The sequence below is a fragment of the Gorilla gorilla genome, chromosome 2 (genome assembly GCF_029281585.2).
Source record: "Gorilla gorilla gorilla isolate KB3781 chromosome 2, NHGRI_mGorGor1-v2.1_pri, whole genome shotgun sequence".
Lineage (NCBI taxonomy): Eukaryota > Metazoa > Chordata > Mammalia > Primates > Hominidae > Gorilla > Gorilla gorilla.
The window spans coordinates 131,251,890-131,274,483 of record NC_086017.1 but is presented as its reverse complement, the minus strand read 5'-3'; the positions used below and the strand labels follow the sequence as shown (position 1 = coordinate 131,274,483).

Sequence of the window (22,594 nt, the reverse complement as noted above, 5' to 3'; positions counted from 1 at the left end):
AGTATCCTTTGAAAAATTCTCACCCTCTTCCTCCCCTCCAGCTCCCTGGTGATCCTGTTCTTGCACTTCCTGTGTTGTTTTCCAAATGTCTCTTTCTTTGTGAGTTTCCTCTGAGAGTCATGGAGCTTCCTGAGGACAGGGTCTGTCCTTTGTATCTCCATCCCTTAGCATAGTGTTGGCATAAAATTGGTGCTCAACAAGCATTTTTAGAAGAAAGGAAGCATGCAAGAAAGGAACTCTTGCTCTTTGAGAAACATATTAGGGACTCAGAAGTACCTGAACCTGGGCTGAAGCAGTATCTGGGAGTAGGGCACTAGCTGTTGGAGGCAACGTCTCCAACAGCTGTTTAAGACCCAACATCTAGCTGTTTAAGACCATGAGCCATGACTCCAGAGCAAAGCCCAAGCCTGAAAGATAATCTCATTATGGGCTCATTCCGTAATGGGTTCATCTCAGTCACATGGTTTCCTTTATGATTGTGTATTTTAGGAAGAGCTAAGGAGCAAATCCAAGATCTGTGCCAATGTGTTTTGTGGAGCCGGCCGGGAATGTGCAGTCACAGAGAAAGGGGAACCCACCTGTCTCTGCATTGAGGTAAGTCCTGATGTCGGGAGCCAGAGGACAGTGGCCAAGGCCAATGTGGCTACCTTGCGGAGCCACCCATCAGCAGGCAGTGCCAATGATTTCATTCTCTTTATAAAAGCATTCTTCATCCCCCTGAAAAACGTGGAATTCTTATTCCAGATTCCTGATTTTTAAAGCATGGGTATTTTTTCTTTTAAAAAAATTTAGCTTTATAAGATTTTTTAATTAAAAAATAAGAATTGTTTTATATAAGTCAAATAGTACAGACATTTACACAAGCATAAAATTATAATCTTCCCCCATAACCCTTCAATCCCTTAGTCTGAAGTAACCAGCGTTAACAATTTGGTACATGTTCCACATGTTTTTCTTTTCTATGTTACTGTAAGCGTAAGGGTTTATATGCTACTGTAGACATAATGGTTCCCCCTATTTTATGCAAAAATGGGATCATGATATGGATATAGATATATACAGTTTGTATTCTTTACTCATTAATTTATCAGGGACAACCCTCTAGATCAGCACATATACTTTTAACTCATTTAACTCATTGTAGTGGCATAATATTTAGTAATATAAAAGAACTAGATTTATTCAATCATTTTCCCATAGATGGACATTCAGTTGGTTCTTTGGGTTGTTTACCACTATAACCAATAACATCCTTGTGCAAATACCCTTATATGCCCCTGCCTTTATTTCTGTAGCATTGATTGACACCAGGGCTTGCTAGGTCAGAGGATATGCAAATTTTTAAAAACAGTAGATGAGATGCAGGTTTTTTTTTTTAATGTTTAAAAAACAAAGAGAACCTTTGATAAATACTTCTTTTGTAGGCTGGATTCTGACAAGTTCTGCCGCTAAAGTGAACATAAATACCTTGGACATTCTCTTTTCTGTCAAAACAACCCATAGCCTGGAAACATGTCTTTCTGCAAATTAAATACAACCAATTTAGTCCCCAGGTTAAGGATCCTGATTTGTTGCCCCAGAAAGGAAGTTTTCTAACTCAGAAACCTAAAAGCCAGATCCTACTGGGGATCCATTAGCTCTGGGAGGTCCTCACTGGCAGTGTACCTGGCCACAGTGTGGTGGCATAAGCCTGGACTTAGGATCTAGAAACCTGATCCTAAAAATTGTACAACCAGATTTGGTTGAGCTGAGACCAAACCTGAGGTCTCAGGAGATGCTGTGAAGACAGTGCCCACATTTGGTTTTGCCCATTGCCCAGCACATAGTGAGCACTCCATAATAAATATTGGTTCACTGAAATTTGTGTTTTTGGTATCCTCAACTAAAACTGGAGAGGTTGGGCTGCCATCCACTTCCAGTGCTCTGTGCTTCTTTTTACCATCTGCTCTTTCTTGTTTCAGTTCCTTTCTTTATTGGATCTGAGCTAAACTTACTTCCCGCTTCTCCCCTTTAAAAACCAAAGAAGTCAAAAGAAGCTGAGCTTGCCTGTGATCTTGGCACCTTCAGCAGCCAAAGCATAACCTAGTTGCCATATGAACTTTGTTCCATTTCCCTGTCCATAATGATTCTCTGTAGTACTTCACAAAGACCCAGGCAACCCTACTCCTAGCTTCACAACAAAGGCTTGAGATCAGGAGGAAAACAAAGTGGCTCCCCAATAGTATATAAAGCAAGAGATCCTTACAGTTAGGCTGCAGAAGAATTGGAGTGTGTGTGTGTGTATGTGTGTGCACGCGCGCGCGCACGCGTGTGTATGTGTGTGTGTTTGCCTGCCTGCCTATCAGCCTCTCCACATTCCCAGCTCTCAGCTCTGGCTGTTTTGTGTCATTGAATGTTGGAATATTAAGGGATCTTAGATCTTCTGAGACATTAAATTACTTTTTCCAAAGTGACAGAGAATTCAAATTTCTGGCTTTTAATGAAACGCCCTTTCTGCTAATTTGATGTGGGGGGTGTCTTTGTTTGTTTGGGCTGCTATAACAAAATATCTGAGATTGGGTAATTAATAAATAATAAGAATTTAATTCTCACAGTTCTGGAGGCTGGGAAGTACAAGATTGAGGTGCAAGCAGATTTGATGTCTGGTGAGGGCCTGGTCTCTAGCTTCCAAGATGGCACCTTGCATGTGGCATCCTCACATGGCAGAAGGCAGAAGGGCCAAAGGGCCAAATGCTGTAGGAAGACTGTTTTATTCACTTCTTAACCTCATCCACAAGGGAGGAGTCCTCATGACCTAATCACCTCCTAAAGGCCTCACCTCTTAATACTTTTGCATTGTGGATTAAGTATCAACATGAATTTTGGAGGGATCACAAACATTGAAACTATAGAGGGTGTCTCTTTCTTCACTGAATAGAAGAGATGACCCTGGACCAGGATACGCATGAAGGGCCATAGGCAACTGAGACAGGGTCAGTTGGCCAGAACTGTGACTGCCTGTGCCCTGGTGGAGTAGAAGCACCATCTCTGGTGGTGGAGAGTCCCCTTACAAAATGGCTCTGTGTGTGTGTGTGCATGTGTGTGTGTGTGTGTCTGTGTGTCGATATCCATAACTGCAGAAACATTCTCTTTTGGGTCTGTTTCAGCAATGCAAACCTCACAAGAGGCCTGTGTGTGGCAGTAATGGCAAGACCTACCTCAACCACTGTGAACTGCATCGAGATGCCTGCCTCACTGGATCCAAAATCCAGGTTGATTACGATGGACACTGCAAAGGTAAGGTGTGCTCTCACCACTGCAAGGCAGCTTTAGCCACGGGGAGCCAAGGAACAGAGCAGTGTGGCCTGGCTGACCACATGGTCTTTCCTCCATGACCACAGCTTCTCAAAGCTGTGGAAAGCGCCCAGTTGGTTGGAGTTGCATCCTCTTGTCACTTATGAGCCTGCTGGGTTTGCCCTGGATGGCCCAGGCCTCTGCCCAGGGTTTGTATATCAGATCCCCAGGGGGGTTTTCAGCACTGTCTGCAGCTGGATAGTAGATAAGGTGGACCCCATCAGTAAATCAGTAACAATAAGAAAGTTCCTTAAATGAAGTATGTACCTTTTTAGAAAGTAGGTAAGTTTCACTTTTCCCATGCTTTTTAATTTGGGCACCTCTCATTATTGTTTCCTCTATTTTGCACTGAAACCACTGCCATTAGAATAAGAAGGAAGAAGTCTCACACTTGTTGCTAATTAGATACCAGCCCCTTGCCAAGCCATAGCCCTGCCCAGCCCCTCTCAACCTTGCCCTTCCTTGAAGAAACAAGAAGCTGTTTCCCAGGTGATTGTCTCCACTCCATTCCCTGTCCAGAATGATTCTCCATTTGAATTCTCAAAATCCCAGTGACCCCTCAATGCAACAGGAGGAGGTGTGAGGCCAGAAGGGTAACTCAGTGGCCCTAAATTGTCAGACAAAGCAGGAGACAGAAGATCCTCATACCTGGGCCCTAGAAGAAGGAAAGGAAGGGAAAGGATTCAAGACAAAATGATGAAAAGGTTACAAACATTCCTCTACATGTAGAGCAGTTGTAATCCTAGAAATACAGAAAAATTTTCTTTTTTCCTTCACTTCACATTACACGTTTTCTCTTTTTGTCTTGCAGAGAAGAAATCCGTAAGTCCATCTGCCAGCCCAGGTGAGTGCCTATTTTTTCTACTGTGTGCATCTCAGGGAGGACATTCTTTTCATGATAGAAATTTTGTGTTCCACAATCCCTGCCAAGCTCATAAGATCTTCTATGCATCAGAATTGTGTCCCAGAACTGGCCACTCCTCAACACAGCTCAGAAAAGCTGCAAAACTACATTTGTGTATGTGTTTGCCAATTGAAGCAGCTGGTTGGGTCAGAATGTTGGCTGTGTTTTCCCATTTTTCCTGAGTAGTGATTGAACTGCATAAACAGGAAAGCCACTGAGTTCATTTTTCAACATCCTATAAGACATGCTCATGTCATGGGACCAGCAAATAGAAGGCACAACTCTTTTTGAAAGGGGATAACTGGAAATGCCAGTAAGACTTCTGTGGTTTTCTATTAGTGATCACTAAAATTTTATCATGATTTATAGTTACAGAGCTTTTTTGCACATACTTTCCTTAGATTCTCACGGTAGCCTTTGTGAAGTAGATCTTATTGTAATTACCATATAGATGAGGAAATTGAGGCTCAAAGAGGCTAAGTGAGTTTTCTATATAACACAGCTAGTAATTGGCAGACTGGGGAAGAACTCCCAGATTTTCATTCCCCTGGCCCAGTGCCCTTTTCAACCACAGCATGTGTTGTCTTCCAGGAATTCTCTTTTGCCAAAGCTTTCTCTCCTCTGCTTCCCCATCCACTCAACTCTCAGCACCCCCTGTTATTTCCAGTGGACAACAGCTGTCCAGAGCAGGGCTTCGACGTAGCCCTCACTGGCCTTCACATTCTGTTGTTCATAATAAAGGATGATGCAGGTGGTATACAGTTGTAAGTGCGGGGAAGTTTGGATGGACTTAGTTGGTGAGAAAGGGAGAAACTGGAGAAAATCTGAAATCTAGTAGCATAAAAACTGTAATATTCTCATTTATTCATGTATTATTTCAGCTCATCTTTGAGTCAAGAGAGCTGCTTTATTGATTTTTTTCCCCTTCAGCTTCCTAAAGTTAATGAAAGTATCCTTTATTATTTTTCTGCTCTAGTTATTTCTCACATAAGCATCAAAATCTCTCTGTTTCAATATTCTCAATCTTTACAAATATTTTAGAGATGGGTGCTTGAATCCTGGGCTAGACTTTTTCCAGTTGTGTACCCTGGATGTGCTAATCCTATCTCCCTGTGTTGCTGGGATGACATATGCAGAACCATGGGCACGGATGCTCCCACACAGTGGGTGCCAGATTCATTGGGGTCCTCCCCTGACTGCTCCAGCTGATATCCTCCACTTTCCTGCAGTTGTTTGCTATCAGTCCAACCGTGATGAGCTCCGACGTCGCATCATCCAGTGGCTGGAAGCTGAGATCATTCCAGATGGCTGGTTCTCTAAAGGCAGCAACTACAGTGAAATCCTAGACAAGTATTTTAAGGTAATCCAGAGGTAGGAGGAAGACTACTCAGGCCCATAGAAAGGGAAGCTTCCTCCTCCCATTGCCCGATCACATCTTCCCAGACCACAGGAAATGTAAACCTGCACAGACACCCTGAGTTTCCTCATCATAGATCATTCATGAAGCTGTGAAAGTTGCCTTCTGACCAGCTTGATCAGTGGGAGTAAGCAGTGGAGTCTTTGGGATCTAACACACATGTGCTGCTGCCTTCAGGCAGTGAAAGCCACAAAGGTCTTGGAGAACCTGTCAGTTAGGGCCAAGCTCTGTCCCCTACTCGCCATGACACCTTATGGAGCTGGCTGTTAATACAAAATTCCCTCTGATTGCACCCAGACCTGGACCACTTTGGCCTCTTTCCTGCCTAGTTTGACATTTCTCTAAGTCATTAACTTGACTGCCAATGGCCTGGAGAGAGTCTTCATATGAGAAGAATCAATGGACTGGCATTTCATGGGTCCAGAGATTGTTCCGGAACTTAGATATTGCTGTTCCCAATCATAATTAGTTGAAGAGAGAGAGTGTTCCACTTGGGAGCAGGAGAGATGCTATTTTCACAAAGAGAAATGAAGGAAGCTATAATATTTAGCGATGGCTCGGGTTATCATGCCATGCAGATCTTTCACAGAACTTGAGAGTTAGAAGAAGCAATTAAGGGCATTCTTACAGCTGATTGACAAGAACAGACACACACACAGGTACATCACACTCAGAATATCACACTCAGAAGCACAGAGAAAGACACACTTAAACTCAAAACATGCCAGACACGCACACACACACCACATACAGAGACTCACATGCCACACAGAGACACATCCTACATGCAGACACATTCAGATACCCACATTTCCATGCAAGCACCAAAGCCCTCTTCACTAGGTAGATGCCCCAGCCATCTACTCCCTCACATGCTTCCAGGGCCCAACCCAGCCAGGACTCAGGAGCAACTTCAGACACATGAAGGACTTTTCTTGGCAGCTCTGAGGCCATCTAATGTGGCCAATGCCAGTCTAGTCTGTGGATTTCTCTTTCTGACACTATAGAACCCGCAGATGAAGAAATACTGGGTTGGCTTCAAATGGATATTTGGTCATTTAAGACTTCACTTGTGTCATTTTTACATAGAGATTTCTCTACTCTATGGCAGATACTAAATCTCTGGATTCCAAGTTTTTGAGATCATACCCAGATGAAAAAGCACAGCCTTTCTTGCTCTGTCCTCTCTCTCAATCACTCCCACATTACAGAGCCCTTAGAGGAAGAATGGTTCCTCTTCTACAGAAAAACACATCATAGTGCTGAGCCAGGAGACTTGGACAGGAACAGAAAGTAATGTAAAGAAGGTGACTGTTCAAAAGCTGAGCGAATGGTAAAGGTACCTGCAGGGCCTGCTGTGAGCAGTGACTTTGCCCTGCAATTACAGCATAGGAGGTGTGGGGCCCAGGACACTCCTTCCCAGGGGCCACTTAGGACGTTGTAACCATTTTTTAGTGGCCCTTTGATGGCACTCTGCCTCAGGCATCACTGACACCTGCTATTAGATTTGATTCCCAAGAACCTAGGCCACATTCCCCTCAACACATCTCCATCTCCTCTAGCAGTAACTCACTTTTACAGGCTCCCTTCTGAAAGCTATAAGGCCCTTTGGGAAAGTAGCTCTTCTCTAGGGCATTCTCACAACCAGGCATCTAAGAAAGCTTGATCATGACTGACAGACACAAAATCCCCTCTTCCCAGACACTGTCAGTGTCTAACAGGAGAAAACAGGTTTAATTTTCTACTTTTTGATGATTATCAGAGTCTTACATGCTGCTGTCTTCAAAGGGAGACTGCCTCCTCCTAGGTCAGCAGCTGCCTGTTGGTGAGAGGTCTGATATCTCAAAGAGACTGTTCTGAACCAATGAAATGCTCCCCAGCCCAGCTGGCATTTCTTACATCAAAACTGGTCAAAAACCAAATTGAATTAGAATTTGAATAAGGCCAAAATCTGACTTTCACCATAACCAGTGATGTAGTCACTATTTCTTAGGTGAAAGCATAACAGAATGAAGAAAGAAAGACCCAGGTAGAAAGAGCCTTCCATGCTCTTGGAATTTGGAGTCTAATCCATTCCTAATTTCATCTGGGTGTGATCTCAATCCCTGTGGCTCCTGATGGCCAGGGCTGACACTTGAGCCAGACTTCTTATCTCCTTTACCCTGGCACCACAGCCCACACAGCCCCAGCTGCTGTGCACAAGCAAGTGCCTGTCTCAGCCCATCTCCTCTGAAGAGTCTCCAAACTTACATTGATGAGCCCCAAGAACAGATCTCATGACATACATCTTTTCTGCCTTTACACAACCCTACAGTTAGATAGAAGAAAAGTTTTGTTACCTCAAATGCTGAAATCTGAAACTTTTTGAGCACCAACATGATGCCATAAGTGGAAATTTTCACACCTGAATTCATGTGATGGGTAGCATTCAAAACACAGTCAAAACTTTGTTTCATGCACAAAATGATTTAAACTATTGTATAAAATTATCTTCAGGCTATGTGTGTAAGGTATATAGGAAACAGGAATGAATTTCATGTTTACATTTGGATCCCATCCCCAAGATATCTCATTATACATATTTAAACTTTCCAAAATCTGAAATCTGAAACACTTCTGGTCCCAAGCATTTCAGATAAGGGATAATCAACCTGTATAGAGCTGGGGAAAGAGGCACAGAGAGATATTATGTCTTTGTAACTGACTGGCTGAAGAGAGGCTCAATGAATTAGGTTGGTTCATGGTCCATGATTAGGACCTCACAGGCAGACCCCCCAGGCATTCCAGGCTATTTCTGGGGCAGGTACCAGAATTCTGTGTTCCTGTGGATTCTACATACAGCTCTGGCCTGGGGAGGCCCAACTGGACCCTCATGAGTTGAGAAAGCACACATGGGCTGGACCTTCCCCCAGCTGCAGGCCTTATTCTAGTCCTACTGAAGTGTGTGTACACAGCACTGCCTTTTGAGAGCTGCCTGGACTGTGGTTGCCAGGTTCATGGTGCCCACTTGGGCCATGTGGCACTGGGTCTGTAGCTAGTGCTGGACGTTTCCCCTCCCTACACTCATTCCATCATCAGGCCCTGATGACACTGGGGTCTTTGAGGGTTGCTCTCATTTACCCAGCACATGCAACATTTGAACTCAAGAAAGCCCTGTGCTACTAACAATGGCCCCCAGCCAAACTTATTTAATTATTTTCCATTAATTAATCAAGACTTCACAAGGTAAACAGGGAAGTTTTGTCAGGGAAAATTGTATAGTGAATAAAGGACATCAGAGACCTGTTCCTAGGAATTAGGACAAGAATGATAAGTACATACTAAGCAAAGGCCTAATAGTTGTTTCATGCACACCTTCATTATACAACATTAGAGTGGAACACTGTGACACATGGCAAGCAGGAGAGGAGAGTTGTTAGCTACATCTTCCCCTTCTATCTAGAAATTTGGATAGATGTTTCTTCCAGAATCCCTTGCACCATCTGGGGAGCCATCTTGAAAGTAACATGGGGGAGCTGATCCTTTACCAGGGCAGCAGCATGAGGGAGCCTAGGGAAAGGATTTGGGAGGAAGGGGGAAAATGCTATTGAAATTTGTTAGGAGAGCAGCCATATGCAACTTGGAATTTGATCAGTCTTGATTTCGACACCCTCCTCCTGCAGCTAGTGCCTGGGTGTCTTGAATGGTCCCAGATGGCTGAGGTCTCAGTTTAGCATCTTGCCATAGAGAACAGTGTGTGAGCTTACTGCACTCCTCACTTTGTGCTTGTGGGATGCCAGCTGGGTCATGAGGACAGCCTGAGCTGGATGATCTGAGGACCTGTGCACACATCTGCAGTGGGGCCCACAGGGCAGAGGAGCGGGAACTTTGCATGATGACCCCTGTCTGTAGCTTATTGCTTTGAGGCCTTTGCCTGAGTTCTCACTGATGTGATCAGTTACGGGCACCAAAGTGAAAGTTAAGCGCTGAGAACAGGACAAGGAGGCTGGAATCAAGCAACAAGATTTGGAATCCTATAATTCCAAAGTGAGCTCAGAGGGTTATCTGCATTGCTGCTGTTCCTGAGCAGCTCATTAGAAACATATTCTGGGACCTGCTACAGAGATTCTGATTCACAGCGTGCAACTTTAAACTCTTGTTACATGTTCATCAGGGCTTGAGAACATGATGTGGAGGTTGGTCTGAACCCAAAGGTATAGTCAAAAGTGTCTACAGGGCAGTGTCAGAGATGGGGCCACACAGCATGCTTAGGGACCCCAGAGGCCTCAGTTCAGGTTGCCTCCTCTGCCCAGGCACTTTTCCTTTCTCATTGTGGGCACAGGTACCTTCTCTGCATGTCCCAGGGATTAGAGCATTTGTTGCCATGGCCCTCTGAGGTCAGGGCAGGGTTGGAATGTATCAAGAACAAGATGAATCAGAGGCAGGTCAGCTGAGTGGAGTAATGATGGAACAGGGGTTCTGCAAAACATCCCTGAACGATCTCGTCATGCCCTTTCTAGAACTTTGATAATGGTGACTCTCGCCTGGACTCCAGTGAATTCCTGAAGTTTGTGGAACAGAATGAAACTGCCATCAATATTACCACGTATCCAGACCAGGAGAACAACAAGTTGCTTAGGTGAGAGGAACCGAGAGGTCAGAGAATGATCCACAAGGGAAGACTAACTGAGAGAGGGGACTTAAACCCTTTCCCACCTGCAAAAGAGCCACCAGTGAGAGAATGTCATGTAAAAAGAAAAATGGGAATTCTGTCCTATTCTATTCTATGAAAGTATGAATTAATATATTGAGTACCACTGATATCTAATCAAATAGTTATTGTTTTTGGTCAGAACTTGCAAGGACTAGAAGAATATAATTTTAAAATAAATTGCCAAGGGCACGTCAGAGCAAGTTATTTCTGAATGTTGTGGGTGATGTTTTACTGATTAATTTTCTGAAGGAATTACATTAATGTATTATTTAACTGTAGGTCTAAAATAGCTTTGTTCTGATTTTTAGATAATTAGTGCTATTTCATGTCGATTGCCCTAACTGTTACAGATATATGCCCGTCTACTTTTATGGCATTATTCCAGAATCAATATTAATAAAAACTAATCGCTAAGAAACTTTTGATGTGGTTTCAGCACATCGGTAAGAATTAAAAATAGGAAAAGCATGTCTTTTTTTCAAAAGAAGTGCATTGCACAGTTTCTAGAAGGATTATTCTCTAATAATAGTCTATGACCTTAAAGTATAGGTTCTGTAAATCCTTCATATTTTGATAATCTGAAATTATATGTTTTATAATTTCAACGTTTGAGCCTCATGATATCCCAGTGAAGGAGGGCTTCTTGTCCTCCTTTTACGGATGGGAAGACAGGCTCAGAAAAGTTGAATAACTAGCTCAAGTCCATTTGTGTAGTAAGTGATTGAGCCAGGGCTCAAATACAGCCCAAGAAAGAAGTGATGGAGCTGAGTTCTAAAAGCTTTTCTGAAAATCTCTTTCTAGAAGGATGATAATGGTGATTCTTGCTTGAACTTCGTATTCTTTCAAATCCTATATTCCTTTCATGTCATCTGTCATATCTCTTCTGTTTTGATTTTCCTAGTTTGGTTGACTTGACGTGTATATACCATGGGGAAAGGCAATTGCTAGTGGAAGGTATGCAGGCAGTGAAAACATTAGACAAAACCATTCACGAAACTTTAGTCATCTTAAGGGGGGGAACATTTGGACAGCCTGAGTGATCTGACATTCAGTATAACAAACTAAAGGTTAGATGCCTGCCTTGGTCAGGATGGATAATAGTTGTGTTGGGTCAGTGTAGAGAGAGGCTGTTTTAGTTAGCAGTCATCTTCTTGGCCTCCTGTGGAGGCCCTGGGTGTATGTGGTCCTGATGCTTACTTCCTTTCTTCTGAGCGAAGCTGAGGTCTTGCTAACACATTTCTCCTGTGCTTTGTTTCAGGGGACTCTGTGTCGATGCTCTCATTGAACTGTCTGATGAAAATGCTGATTGGAAACTCAGCTTCCAAGAGTTTCTCAAGTGCCTCAACCCATCTTTCAACCCTCCTGAGAAGAGTATGCCTAACCTAAGAAATAGAGAGCTGTAGTGAATGGAGGCATTTTGTAGGAGCCAAGATAGAGAGGATTGGTGGAACTCTCCAGAGCTAGCTGAGAAAATCCCCTTCCATGATTCTAAACTGGGCCCCAGCCCATTCTCCCCATGGTGAAGTTAGGGCCCCACATTCTTTAGGTTGATGGTAGTGTTTGCTCAGATATAGTGCTTCTGAGGGACAGGCAGGTCTTGTCTGGGAAAAAAGGGTAAGGTGCACAGACTGTAGCAAAGATGCCCTGTTCCACCCTCACAGCTAAACTGTTGCCCCGTATTTCTGGCCCAACAGAGTGTGCCCTGGAGGATGAAACGTATGCAGATGGAGCTGAGACCGAGGTGGACTGTAACCGCTGTGTCTGTGCCTGTGGAAATTGGGTCTGTACAGCCATGACCTGTGACGGTGAGCTGTGCTTCAAGCAGAAAGAAAAAACAGCAAGGAGAGAGCTTCATGAAATCAGCATGAGAGAAGTTGGGGTGGGGATGATGGAGAAGAGGGCGGTGGCTGGGAGCAAGGAACCCAGCAGACCCACACCTGAAAGGCTGGAGCCCCAAGTGGGGAGCTTTGAGGGCAGAACATTTATCCCATAGGCATTCAGTTTGAAAATCACTCCAGAGGCTTGGAATAAGAGAGGACCAAGACCCCTGGCAAAAGTAAATGATAATGGAATAGTAACATTATGGAAATACTAATAGTGGAAGTAGTAATAATGGAATAATAATTAAAAATAGTAATTATTTAATAATTAAAACATTAAAAATAATAATTATTATTATTTAATAATAATCAAAAATAATAATGGAATAGTAACAGTCAAAGCAAATACTCAGCAAAAACCATGTGCCAGGCTCTCTTCTAAGCACTTTACATATTAACCCATTGATCCTTATAACACCTTAGGAAATGGTAAAAGACTAGTGGTTGGAAGACAAAATGACTTCTCCTTGCCATACCCAGCAGAAAAAGAAAATATGTTTGTAGACCCTCTTTCAACTAACAGAGATGGGTAATCTTTTTTAAAAAGAGAAAGTTGAGCTATTGAGATATGTGCAGGGTGGTGTGGGGAGACAGAGAAATCTGAGAGTTTGTGGGGCAGTGTGAGGCTACAGGGTATGTTGGAACCACTGGAGTCCCATCTGGGTCCTGGGCTACAATGATGCCAAAGATCAAGAGGGACTCTTAAAGCCGAGCCCTAGCAAAGAACCAGGGACATTCAGAGTGGAGGCAAGACAGAGAAGGGTGTTGAAGCCATGTCTGCAACGGAGAATTGCCTTAAGGTCATTTGGAACCAGGCCGAAAAGTTTCACCAGCTAGGGTGAACCTAAAGTTATATCAGCCAGGCGCAGTGGCTTATGCCTATAATCCCAACACTTGGGGAGGCCAAAGTGGGAAGCCCAGGAGTTCAAGACCAGCCTTGCCAACATAGCGAGACCATGTCCCTACAAAAATGTGAAAATTAGGCAGGCGTGATGGCACGTGCCTGTAGTCCCAGCTACTTGGGAGGCTGAAATGGGAGGATCACCTGAGCCTGGGAGGTTGAGGCTGCCATGAGCCATAGTCACGCCACTGCATTCTAGCCTGGACAACAGAGCAAGACCTTGTCTTAAAAAAAAAAAAAAGTTTATTTTAAGAAGTTAACTGTGTCAAGGAAGAGCTGGCTGGAACCTAGGATAATGTTCAGGAAGATCAGGTTAAATGGTAACTAGGAGACAGAGGTCAGAAACCCAGGATGAGGCTCTTCTAGACAAGGATCCTAGAGAACACCAACAGTATAAATGGCCCAGTACTATCTAAGGTATCACTGGTCTACCGCTGCCCAGGACCAAGTCTGTTTTCAGTGTGGAACGACAGCAAACCAATGTAACTACAGGGACAGGTGAAGGAACAGGAAGAGGCTGTTTAGAGACTAGAAATTCCTACAAGTTCCTAGAAGTCAAGACCAAGCCAGGATCTCCAGACCAAACACAGAGTTGCTACTGAAACCAACAAAACACATCTCAAAACAGTCAGTGGCCTAGCCTGCCTCAACCATGAAGCATCCTATACTTGTCTTCCCTAAACTCCCTTCAGTACCTCTCCGCTTCTGACTGCTGCTGTTCTGGCTTTGTAAAGGTAGCCCTCCATTTCTAAGGTGCAGGCAGTTGGTATGCAGTTGGCTTATAGAACAAGCATGGTCATTTGGATAATAATCTCTATCACATGCATCAGACAAAATTCAAATGATCAGCTTCATGCGATGTTGCCCATTTCCACAGCCACTCAGCTATGGGCTGCTCATCCTCCCTGGATGACCAAGTCCAGAACTCTATGTGGATATAACATGGAGCAATCCATGTTAGATGGTGGTGCCCCAGGGGCCTGAGCACATATGGATGTGTAGGCCGTGGATCTAAGAGGAGTTTGTGGAGCCAGTATTCTGGGGCATTTTCAGGTTAATACCTGAGAGTTAGCAGTCTGATCTTAGATCACAAATCAAAATGGGACAAGCAAGAAGGGGCATCAAAATTTGAAGCCAGGAGGAGGCAGAGCCAAGGGAAACTGCTGTGAAGGGAAGGTTGATAGCAATGTTTGGAAGATATGTCCTAGAAGTGTTTCCTAATGGTCAACATTCTACTTGATAAGCCTAGAGATTTCATCCTAAACCTAGTGAATCAGAATTTGTAAAAGAGCAGCTTGGGAACCTGTGTAGTTTTTGTTTTTGTTTATCGCTGTGCAAGTTTCAGAAACATTGCTAGATGAAATGGTTGTCAACCCTGGCTGCACATTAGAACCAACTAGAAAGACTTGTAAAAAAAATACTGGTGTCCAGGTCTCACCTCACATCAATTAAATTGGAATCTCTGAAGGTGGAACTAGACAGCTATCTTTTCAAATGTTCTCCAGAACATTTTGATGGTATATGAATGACTTGAGAGTCATTGTCTCAGAGAAATCTCCAGTGTCAGGATCCAGGTTTTCACCATAACTTTTTTTGTAGGGCCAACTTCTGGCTGGGATGTGCTAAGCAGTTAAAGGAACAAAGGCCAGAGAGGAGTTGGGGTAGATTGCTTTGTTACAGTGTGTTACCTTGGAGGTATCAATTACACAGGGCCCCTTCATGCCTTCATACTCAGAAAATGTGGGTAATTCACCTCTCCTTCCACAAGTTAAATGGGAGATGAATTGAGAGCCTCTAGGTAGATCTTGGCGGATTCTTCACTGTCTTACCACAGCTGCTACTGCTCTGAGCTTTGGTTCTTCTTGCAGGAAAGAATCAGAAGGGGGCCCAGACCCAGACAGAGGAGGAGATGACCAGATATGTCCAGGAGCTCCAAAAGCATCAGGTGAGTGGCAGCCTCCGTGCTGGTTCAGGTGTTGCTGTTGCCATCAGGCCCTATACCATTCAAATACTGCCCAGTGCCCCAGGAGACCAAGGAGGCTCTCTCTGCTCAATACAGTAGATCTTGAGTGATACCCCATCACCTGTACTATCAAACTGTGATACAGACAGTTCCCTGATAAAGTCCTCACAGGGCCCAGTAGGTCTCAACACATATAGGTTACAGCTCGGTGAATGGCTGCATAAGGCAAAATCAGGCAGGTGGTGATTTGCAAATGAGGTGGAAGTGGTTTGCAAATGAGCATGGTTTAAGGAAGTGTGTATCCTGTCATGACCAGTGTCCAGACCCAAAGACTGTGAGCTCCTGAAAGCAGGCTCTGTAACTTGCTCATCATTGTACCCTTGCAGTCTCACAGGGCCTGGTATGTAGTCAGCACTCAGTGAGCATGGAAGCAGTGGATTTGGGCTACAGCAGAAAGAATTTAAGTTCAACATCAGTCTGGCTAGAAAATAGCCTGGGGTTAACAAAGAGTCTCCTTCCCAGAGACTCAAGAAGATAATAAGAATTTTGTTCAGGTTCTATGTCATTAAGTTAAAGGCTTCCTTGGGGAAAGGGTTCTTAGCAGAATAGTGATGCTCTGACATATTGTGGAACTGTTGAACTCCTGGCCCATCCTCCTACTGGCTTATTATGTAGTCTTAATACAGGATATTGCACCTTCCATTACCTGTCCGTAGACCAAATGTAGTAGTATTAGCCTTCTCTCTGACATAGAAGTTTTTAAGGAATATAATGGTCACAAGAACTGCTAAACTATTGATATGAAATATTTGACATGAGTAAACAGAACTATTACTATTAATAGTAATTGCTCATTTATTGATCATTCTCAATGTGCATTTTGTCATCATTGTCACTGATAGTATAGAAATCTCATGTCGGTTGTTTAAGCAGAAGCAAAAGCTTCTAGTCTTTTGCTTTTCAAATTTCACCAGTCTTGAGTCTCCAAATGAGTTCAATCCCATGAAAGAGAAAAAAACTTCATAGGAATTACTTTCGTCTAGAATATCAGACAGTACAGTTATCAGACAGTACAGAGTGAATTATAATAGCTAATATGCTTAAGTTTCTGTGTTTGATGTGAGTCCCCTCAGAGCAGATGCTGAGGCAAGGATGCAAGTACACATAGTTTATTTGGGAAGCAATGCCAGGAAACACCAGAGGGAGATTTGGGAAATGAGTCCAGAAAGAGAAGGAAGTAATGAAGAGTGTGTATTCAGGCATGTTACCACTGTTAACAAATGACTCTTAATCCTATTGGGGATCTCTGGGAATGGAATAACAGTGCCTGAGTGGGGATGAAGCTGGGCTGTTTCTACAAGAACTCCCATTAGCCATTGGCTGAGGGCTGCTACTGGGAAACGTTAATTCCCTGGCATTTGTGGCCTATCAGTGTGTGTGGACAGAGTGGGCTCCAGCAGCCAGAGAAAGGCCTCAGGCAGAGATGCAGGTGCTGGCAGTAGGTAGGAAGTCATGCCAGTGTACACCAAGACATTAAACACAAAGGGGCTATGGATGGAACACCAGTGTCTGCTAGATATCAGGCAATGTTGTCAGGTTTTAAAAATTTATTTCTTTAATTGAGATATGATTCATATACCATAAAATTCACCCCTTTAAAGTGTATATTCCTAAGATTGTCAATCATCTCACTACTCTCTTAATTCCAGAACATTTTCATTATCCCAGAAAGAAATCCCATACCCATTAGAAGTAACCCTCCATTCTCATCTTCCTCCAGCCCTTTGCAACCACTAATCTACTTTCTAACTATAAATTTGCCTGTTCTGGACATATTACAGTGGTATCATACAACAGTATAGCCTTTTCTGTCTTTGACTTAGCATAATGTTTTCAAGGTTCATTCTTACAGCATGAATCAGTACTTCTTTCCTATTTATGGCTGAGTAATATTCCATGATATGGATATACCACATGTTGTGTTATCCATTCATCATTTAATGGATATTTAGGTTGTTTCAATTTGGGGGCTCTGATAAATAAAGCTGTTATGAACATTTTCGCACAAGTTTTTGTGTGGACACATGTTGTCAGCTCTCTTGGGTATTTACCTAGAAGTGGAATTGCTGGGTCATACGGTGACTCCAGGTTTAACCTTTGGAGAAATGGCCAAACTGGTTTCCAAAGCTACTGCACCATTGTACATCTTCACCATAGAGTTCTAATTTCTTCACATACTCACCAACGGTTTTGTTATTGTTATTTTTTATTTTAGCTGTCCTAGCGGGTGTCAAGTGGTTTTGGTTTGCATTTCCCGTGTGATTAATGATGTTGAGCATCTTCTTATGTCCTTATTGGCCATTTTGTGCCAGGCACTGTTGTAAGAGATGGTACTTTATTACTGTGGTTTTGCAGTTGAAGACATTGAGACACAGAAGATTTCATAATATGCCCAAGGTCACCCAAAAAGTAGCACAGCCATGGTTGAAGCTCAGGCAGTCTGCCTCCAGAACCTGTTGTACTTAACACTTCTTTGGACTTGTTGGATTCAGAACATCTTGTAGCATTTCCATTTAACATCATTTTCTTCATCCTTAAAATGGGAACCATAATGTCTGATCTGCTTGTTTCATAAGAGTCCAAATGGAGTCAGCTTAATTCAGTAAACAGCCCCTGCATGACCATGTCATGAATAGGCCATAGTTCTTGTTCTCAAATTGTTCATTGTCCGTGGAGGAGCCCGACAAGTAAACAACTAAAATTCAGCATAAGCCTGTAAATGCCAATGCTATATAGTCTTGAGGAACAGATAAATTCCAACAGTTGTTTAATATTTCCATGACACCTATTTTCTCTTGCATCTCAAAGGAAACAGCTGAAAAGACCAAGAGAGTGAGCACCAAAGAGATCTAATGAGGAGGCACAGGACAGTGTCTGGATCCCAGCATCTTCTCCTCCACTTCAGCGCTGAGTTCAGTATACACAAGTGTCTGCTACAGTCGCCAAATCACCAGTATTTGCTTATATAGCAATGAGTTTTATTTTGTTTATTTGTTTTGCAATAAAGGATATGAAGGTGGCTGGCTAGGAGGGGAAGGGCCACAGCCTTCATTTCTAGGAGTGCTTTAAGAGAAACTGTAAATGGTGCTCTGGGGCTGGAGGCTAGTAAGGAAACTGCATCACGATTGAAAGAGGAACAGACCCAAATCTGAACCTCTTTTGAGTTTACTGCATCTGTCAGCAGGCTGCAGGGAGTGCACACGATGCCAGAGATAACTTAGCAGGGTGTCCCTGGAGGAGAGGTTTGGGAAGCTCCACGGAGAGGAACGCTCTCTGCTTCCAGCCTCTTTCCATTGCCGTCAGCATGACAGACCTCCAGCATCCACGCATCTCTTGGTCCCAATAACTGCCTCTAGATACATAGCCATCCTGCTAGTTAACCCAGTGTCCCTCAGACTTGGATGGAGTTTCTGGGAGGGTACACCCAAATGATGCAGATACTTGTATACTTTGAGCCCCTTAGCGACCTAACCAAATTTTAAAAATACTTTTTACCAAAGGTGCTATTTCTCTGTAAAACACTTTTTTTTGGCAAGTTGACTTTATTCTTCAATTATTATCATTATATTATTGTTTTTTAATATTTTATTTTCTTGACTAGGTATTAAGCTTTTGTAATTATTTTTCAGTAGTCCCACCACTTCATAGGTGGAAGGAGTTTGGGGTTCTTCCTGGTGCAGGGGCTGAAATAACCCAGATGCTCCCACCCTGCCACATACTAGATGCAGCCCATAGTTGGCCCCCCTAGCTTCCAGCAGTCCACTATCTGCCAGAGGAGCAAGGGTGCCTTAGACCGAAGCCAGGGGAAGAAGCATCTTCATAAAAAACTTTCAAGATCCAAACATTAATTTGTTTTTATTTATTCTGAGAAGTTGAGGCAAATCAGTATTCCCAAGGATGGCGACAAGGGCAGCCAAGCAGGGCTTAGGATATCCCAGCCTACCAATATGCTCATTGGCCTACGACTAACTAGGAGGGTGAGTTGGCCCTGTCTCTTCTTTTTTCTGGACCTCAGTTTTCTCAGTGAGCTGGTAAGAATGCACTAACCTTTTGATTTGATAAGTTATAAATTCTGTGGTTCTGATCATTGGTCCAGAGGGGAGATAGGTTCCTGTGATTTTTCCTTCTTCTCTATAGAATAAATGAAATCTTGTTATTAGAACAAGAAATGTCAGATGGCCAAAAACAAGATGACCAAATTTGATCTCAGCCTGATGACCCTACAGGTCGTGCTATGATATGGAGTCCTCATGGGTAAAGCAGGAAGAGAGTGGGAAAGAGAACCACCCCACTCTGTCTTCATATTTGCATTTCATGTTTAACCTCCGGCTGGAAATAGAAAGCATTCCCTTAGAGATGAGCATAAAAGAAAGTTTCAGATTCAACAGGGGGAAGAAAATGGAGATTTAATCCTAAAACTGTGACTTGGGGAGGTCAGTCGTTTACAGTTAGTCCTGTGTCTTTCGACTTCTGTGATTATTAACCCCACTCACTACCCTGTTTCAGATGCATTTGGAATACCAAAGATTAAAGCCTTGACATAAGATCTCATTTGCAGAAAGCAGATTAAAGACCATCAGAAGGAAATTATTTAGGTTGTAATGCACAGGCAACTGTGAGAAACTGTTGTGCCAAAAATAGAATTCATTCTAAATAGTTTTTCTTGTTCTCATTTGAAAGGAGAAAATTCCACTTTGTTTAGCATTTCAAACTTTTATGTATCCATCCCATCTAAAAACTCTTCAAACTCCACTTGTTCAGTCTGAAATGCAGCTCCCTGTCCAAGTGCCTTGGAGAACTCACAGCAGCACGCCTTAATCAAAGGTTTTGCCAGCCCTTGGACACTATGGGAGGAGGGCAAGAGTACCAATTTGTTAAAAGCAAGAAACCACAGTGTCTCTTCACTAGTCATTTAGAACGTGGTTATCATCCAAGACTACTCTACCCTGCAACATTGAACTCCCAAGAGCAAATCCACATTCCTCTTGAGTTCTGCTGCTTCTGTGTAAATAGGGCAGCTGTCGTCTATGCTGTAGAATCACATGATCTGAGGACCATTCATGGAAGCTGCTAAATAGCCTAGTCTGGGGAGTCTTGCATAAAGTTTTGCATGGAGCAAACAAACAGGATTAAACTAGGTTTGGTTCCTTCAGCCCTCTAAAAGCATAGGGCTTAGCCTGCAGGCTTCCTTGGGCTTTCTCTGTGTGTGTAGTTTTGTAAACACTATAGCATCTGTTAAGATCCAGTGTCCATGGAAACCTTCCCACATGCCGTGACTCTGGACTATATCAGTTTTTGGAAAGCAGGGTTCCTCTGCCTGCTAACAAGCCACGTGGACCAGTCTGAATGTCTTTCCTTTACACCTATGTTTTTAAATAGTCAAACTTCAAGAAACAATCTAAACAAGTTTCTGTTGCATATGTGTTTGTGAACTTGTATTTGTATTTAGTAGGCTTCCATATTGCATTTAACTTGTTTTTGTAACTCCTGATTCTTTCTTTTCGGATACTATTGATGAATAAAGAAATTAAAGTGATAGTTTTATTGGTTTCCTTTCCCCCAATTAAGGCCAAATAAAGTCATGAGAACATTACCCATTTACTTCCTAAGAGTGGATTTGAGTTTCAGGAGCCTTAAAAAGGACTGAAGAGTTTCTCCTGGGACTACAGCTTGGATGGAAAGTTTACTTGGGGACTGCTAGAACAAGTTTCTTTGAAAGGATCATGGATAGTGGGTCTGGAGTAGAAGGTGATGACAAGTCAGAAAGTGTCTTAGTCCCTTCAAGATGCTATAACAAAATGCCTCAGACTGGGTAATTATAGGTAACAGAAATGTATTGCTCACAGTTCTGAAGGCTGGGAAGCCTAAGATCAAGGTACCAGCAGATTCAGTGTCTGATAAGGGCTTGTTGAAGCTTGCCTGCTTCAAAGAATGCACCTTTTTGATGCATGCCCACATGGTGAAAAGGGTGAACAAACTCCCTTAGGCCTCTTTTATAAGGGCACTTATCCCATTCATGAGGGTTAAATTTTGATGACCTAATCATCTCCCAAGAGCCTCACCTCTCAATACCATTGCTTTGGGGATTCAATTTTAACACATGAATTTTGGGGGACATAAACATTCAAACCATAGCAGGTGCATTCCTGTATTGGGAAGACATTAAATTAAATGACTCCTAAATCCCCCATATGATTTAGAAGACTAAATGGCATCCAGTGAGGCTGACTGCAGTGGCCTGTGAGAAGGCAAATAAACATGGGAAGGTAGTACAGGGAACATGGAATCATTGCCAGGGACAGGCTAAATAACCTTAATGGCACTTACTTGATACACACATTCCATGGGGGTAAACAGTTCCAAGTGGGCTGAACGTTAGCTAGTTAAAACTTCTTTTTGCTTGGGGACACATGACTAACGCTTTCCAACCTGCCATTTTCATATGTATCATGCACTCTCCACCCACAATAATTCTGCCTCCCAAAAGAGCATATTATAGTCAATGAGGTTTAAGGTTTCTTCAGTTCAGTCATGTGGAAGTTTTGCTTTCCTAAAATTATAGCTGGATCACTTTGATTGGATTTGGGATATTACCCAAATGCTAATCAAATATTAAAAGGCAATCTTTTTTGTTATGTGATTGCTACAGATTACTACTCTTACAGTTTGATTCTTCAAATTTTCATTCTCAGAAGGGAATCTTAAACCCAGTTTGAAGGGTACATTGTCCACAACCACTTTTAAATTTTGGCTAACTATTCCCAACCTTCCACCATGTTCTGGGAAAACTTTTTCTGCTGTTGTATGTATGTATTCAGGAAGTGCAACATTATTAAACTAAGCATAATTCAGAAGCTAAGTTTCCTTTCATCAAAATTTAATATTATGAATTGTGCAAAGAAGTATGTTACTTTGATCAGCTTCATTTTAGAGCTTCTTTATCAAGTTATCATCAGTCCTCTTGAATTATTTCTGAAATAAGGGGAAGGAAGGAAGGGAAAAAATATGAATGCATAGATAGATCTAAGCAGATGCCTTCAGAGCCCTGGAATAATCCTGGCTGGGATATGGGACATGAAAACAACTCTGGCCTACTGCTGCTGGGGGCTGTTGCATGGTGTGACACAGGAAGTAAAATGTTGCTGTATGAATAGGAAGGAGGGTCTTCCTGTCAATGAGAATTAATGTTTTTCTAATGATTTAACTTTTTTACTGAAAAGATAATATGTGTACATGGTAAAAATCCAAACTGTATCACAGAAAATACAGTGAATAAAACCATCCTCTTAAGAGGGTGTGTACATTTATAAATTTGCCTATGATTGCCTATAAAGTCAAAGAAGTTGCACCCGTATGCATGACTGCCAAAAGTACATAAACTGAGCATATCCATTTCCCTACGTTCTTGCAAACACTGTGCCTTCAAACTTTTTGGCCTCTGAT

The 22,594-nt window shown here is 42.7% G+C and overlaps 1 protein-coding gene, 1 long non-coding RNA gene and 1 other non-coding gene across 3 annotated transcripts in view; 2 read left to right on the top strand and 1 right to left on the bottom strand.

Moving 5' to 3' along the window:
- The window catches only part of FSTL1 (follistatin like 1), a 55,568-nt gene extending 34,879 nt beyond the window's left edge, over positions 1-20,689 (top strand). The window contains exons 3-11 of the mRNA XM_055383750.2: positions 490-594; positions 3,147-3,276; positions 4,145-4,177; positions 5,467-5,597; positions 10,154-10,272; positions 11,606-11,718; positions 12,042-12,152; positions 14,997-15,073; positions 17,960-20,689. Of these exons, the coding sequence (XP_055239725.2) occupies positions 490-594; positions 3,147-3,276; positions 4,145-4,177; positions 5,467-5,597; positions 10,154-10,272; positions 11,606-11,718; positions 12,042-12,152; positions 14,997-15,073; positions 17,960-18,004 (864 nt within the window). The 3' untranslated portion in view covers positions 18,005-20,689. The remainder of the gene's footprint in view (positions 1-489; positions 595-3,146; positions 3,277-4,144; positions 4,178-5,466; positions 5,598-10,153; positions 10,273-11,605; positions 11,719-12,041; positions 12,153-14,996; positions 15,074-17,959) is intronic.
- The window catches only part of LOC129532760 (uncharacterized), a 90,208-nt gene that overhangs the window by 33,626 nt on the left and 33,988 nt on the right, over positions 1-22,594 (bottom strand). The gene's annotated exons all lie outside the window — the stretch shown is intronic.
- Positions 19,236-19,297, top strand: MIR198 (microRNA mir-198). Its single transcript, NR_106261.1, has one exon. It is a non-coding gene; the product is annotated as a microRNA mir-198 (primary transcript).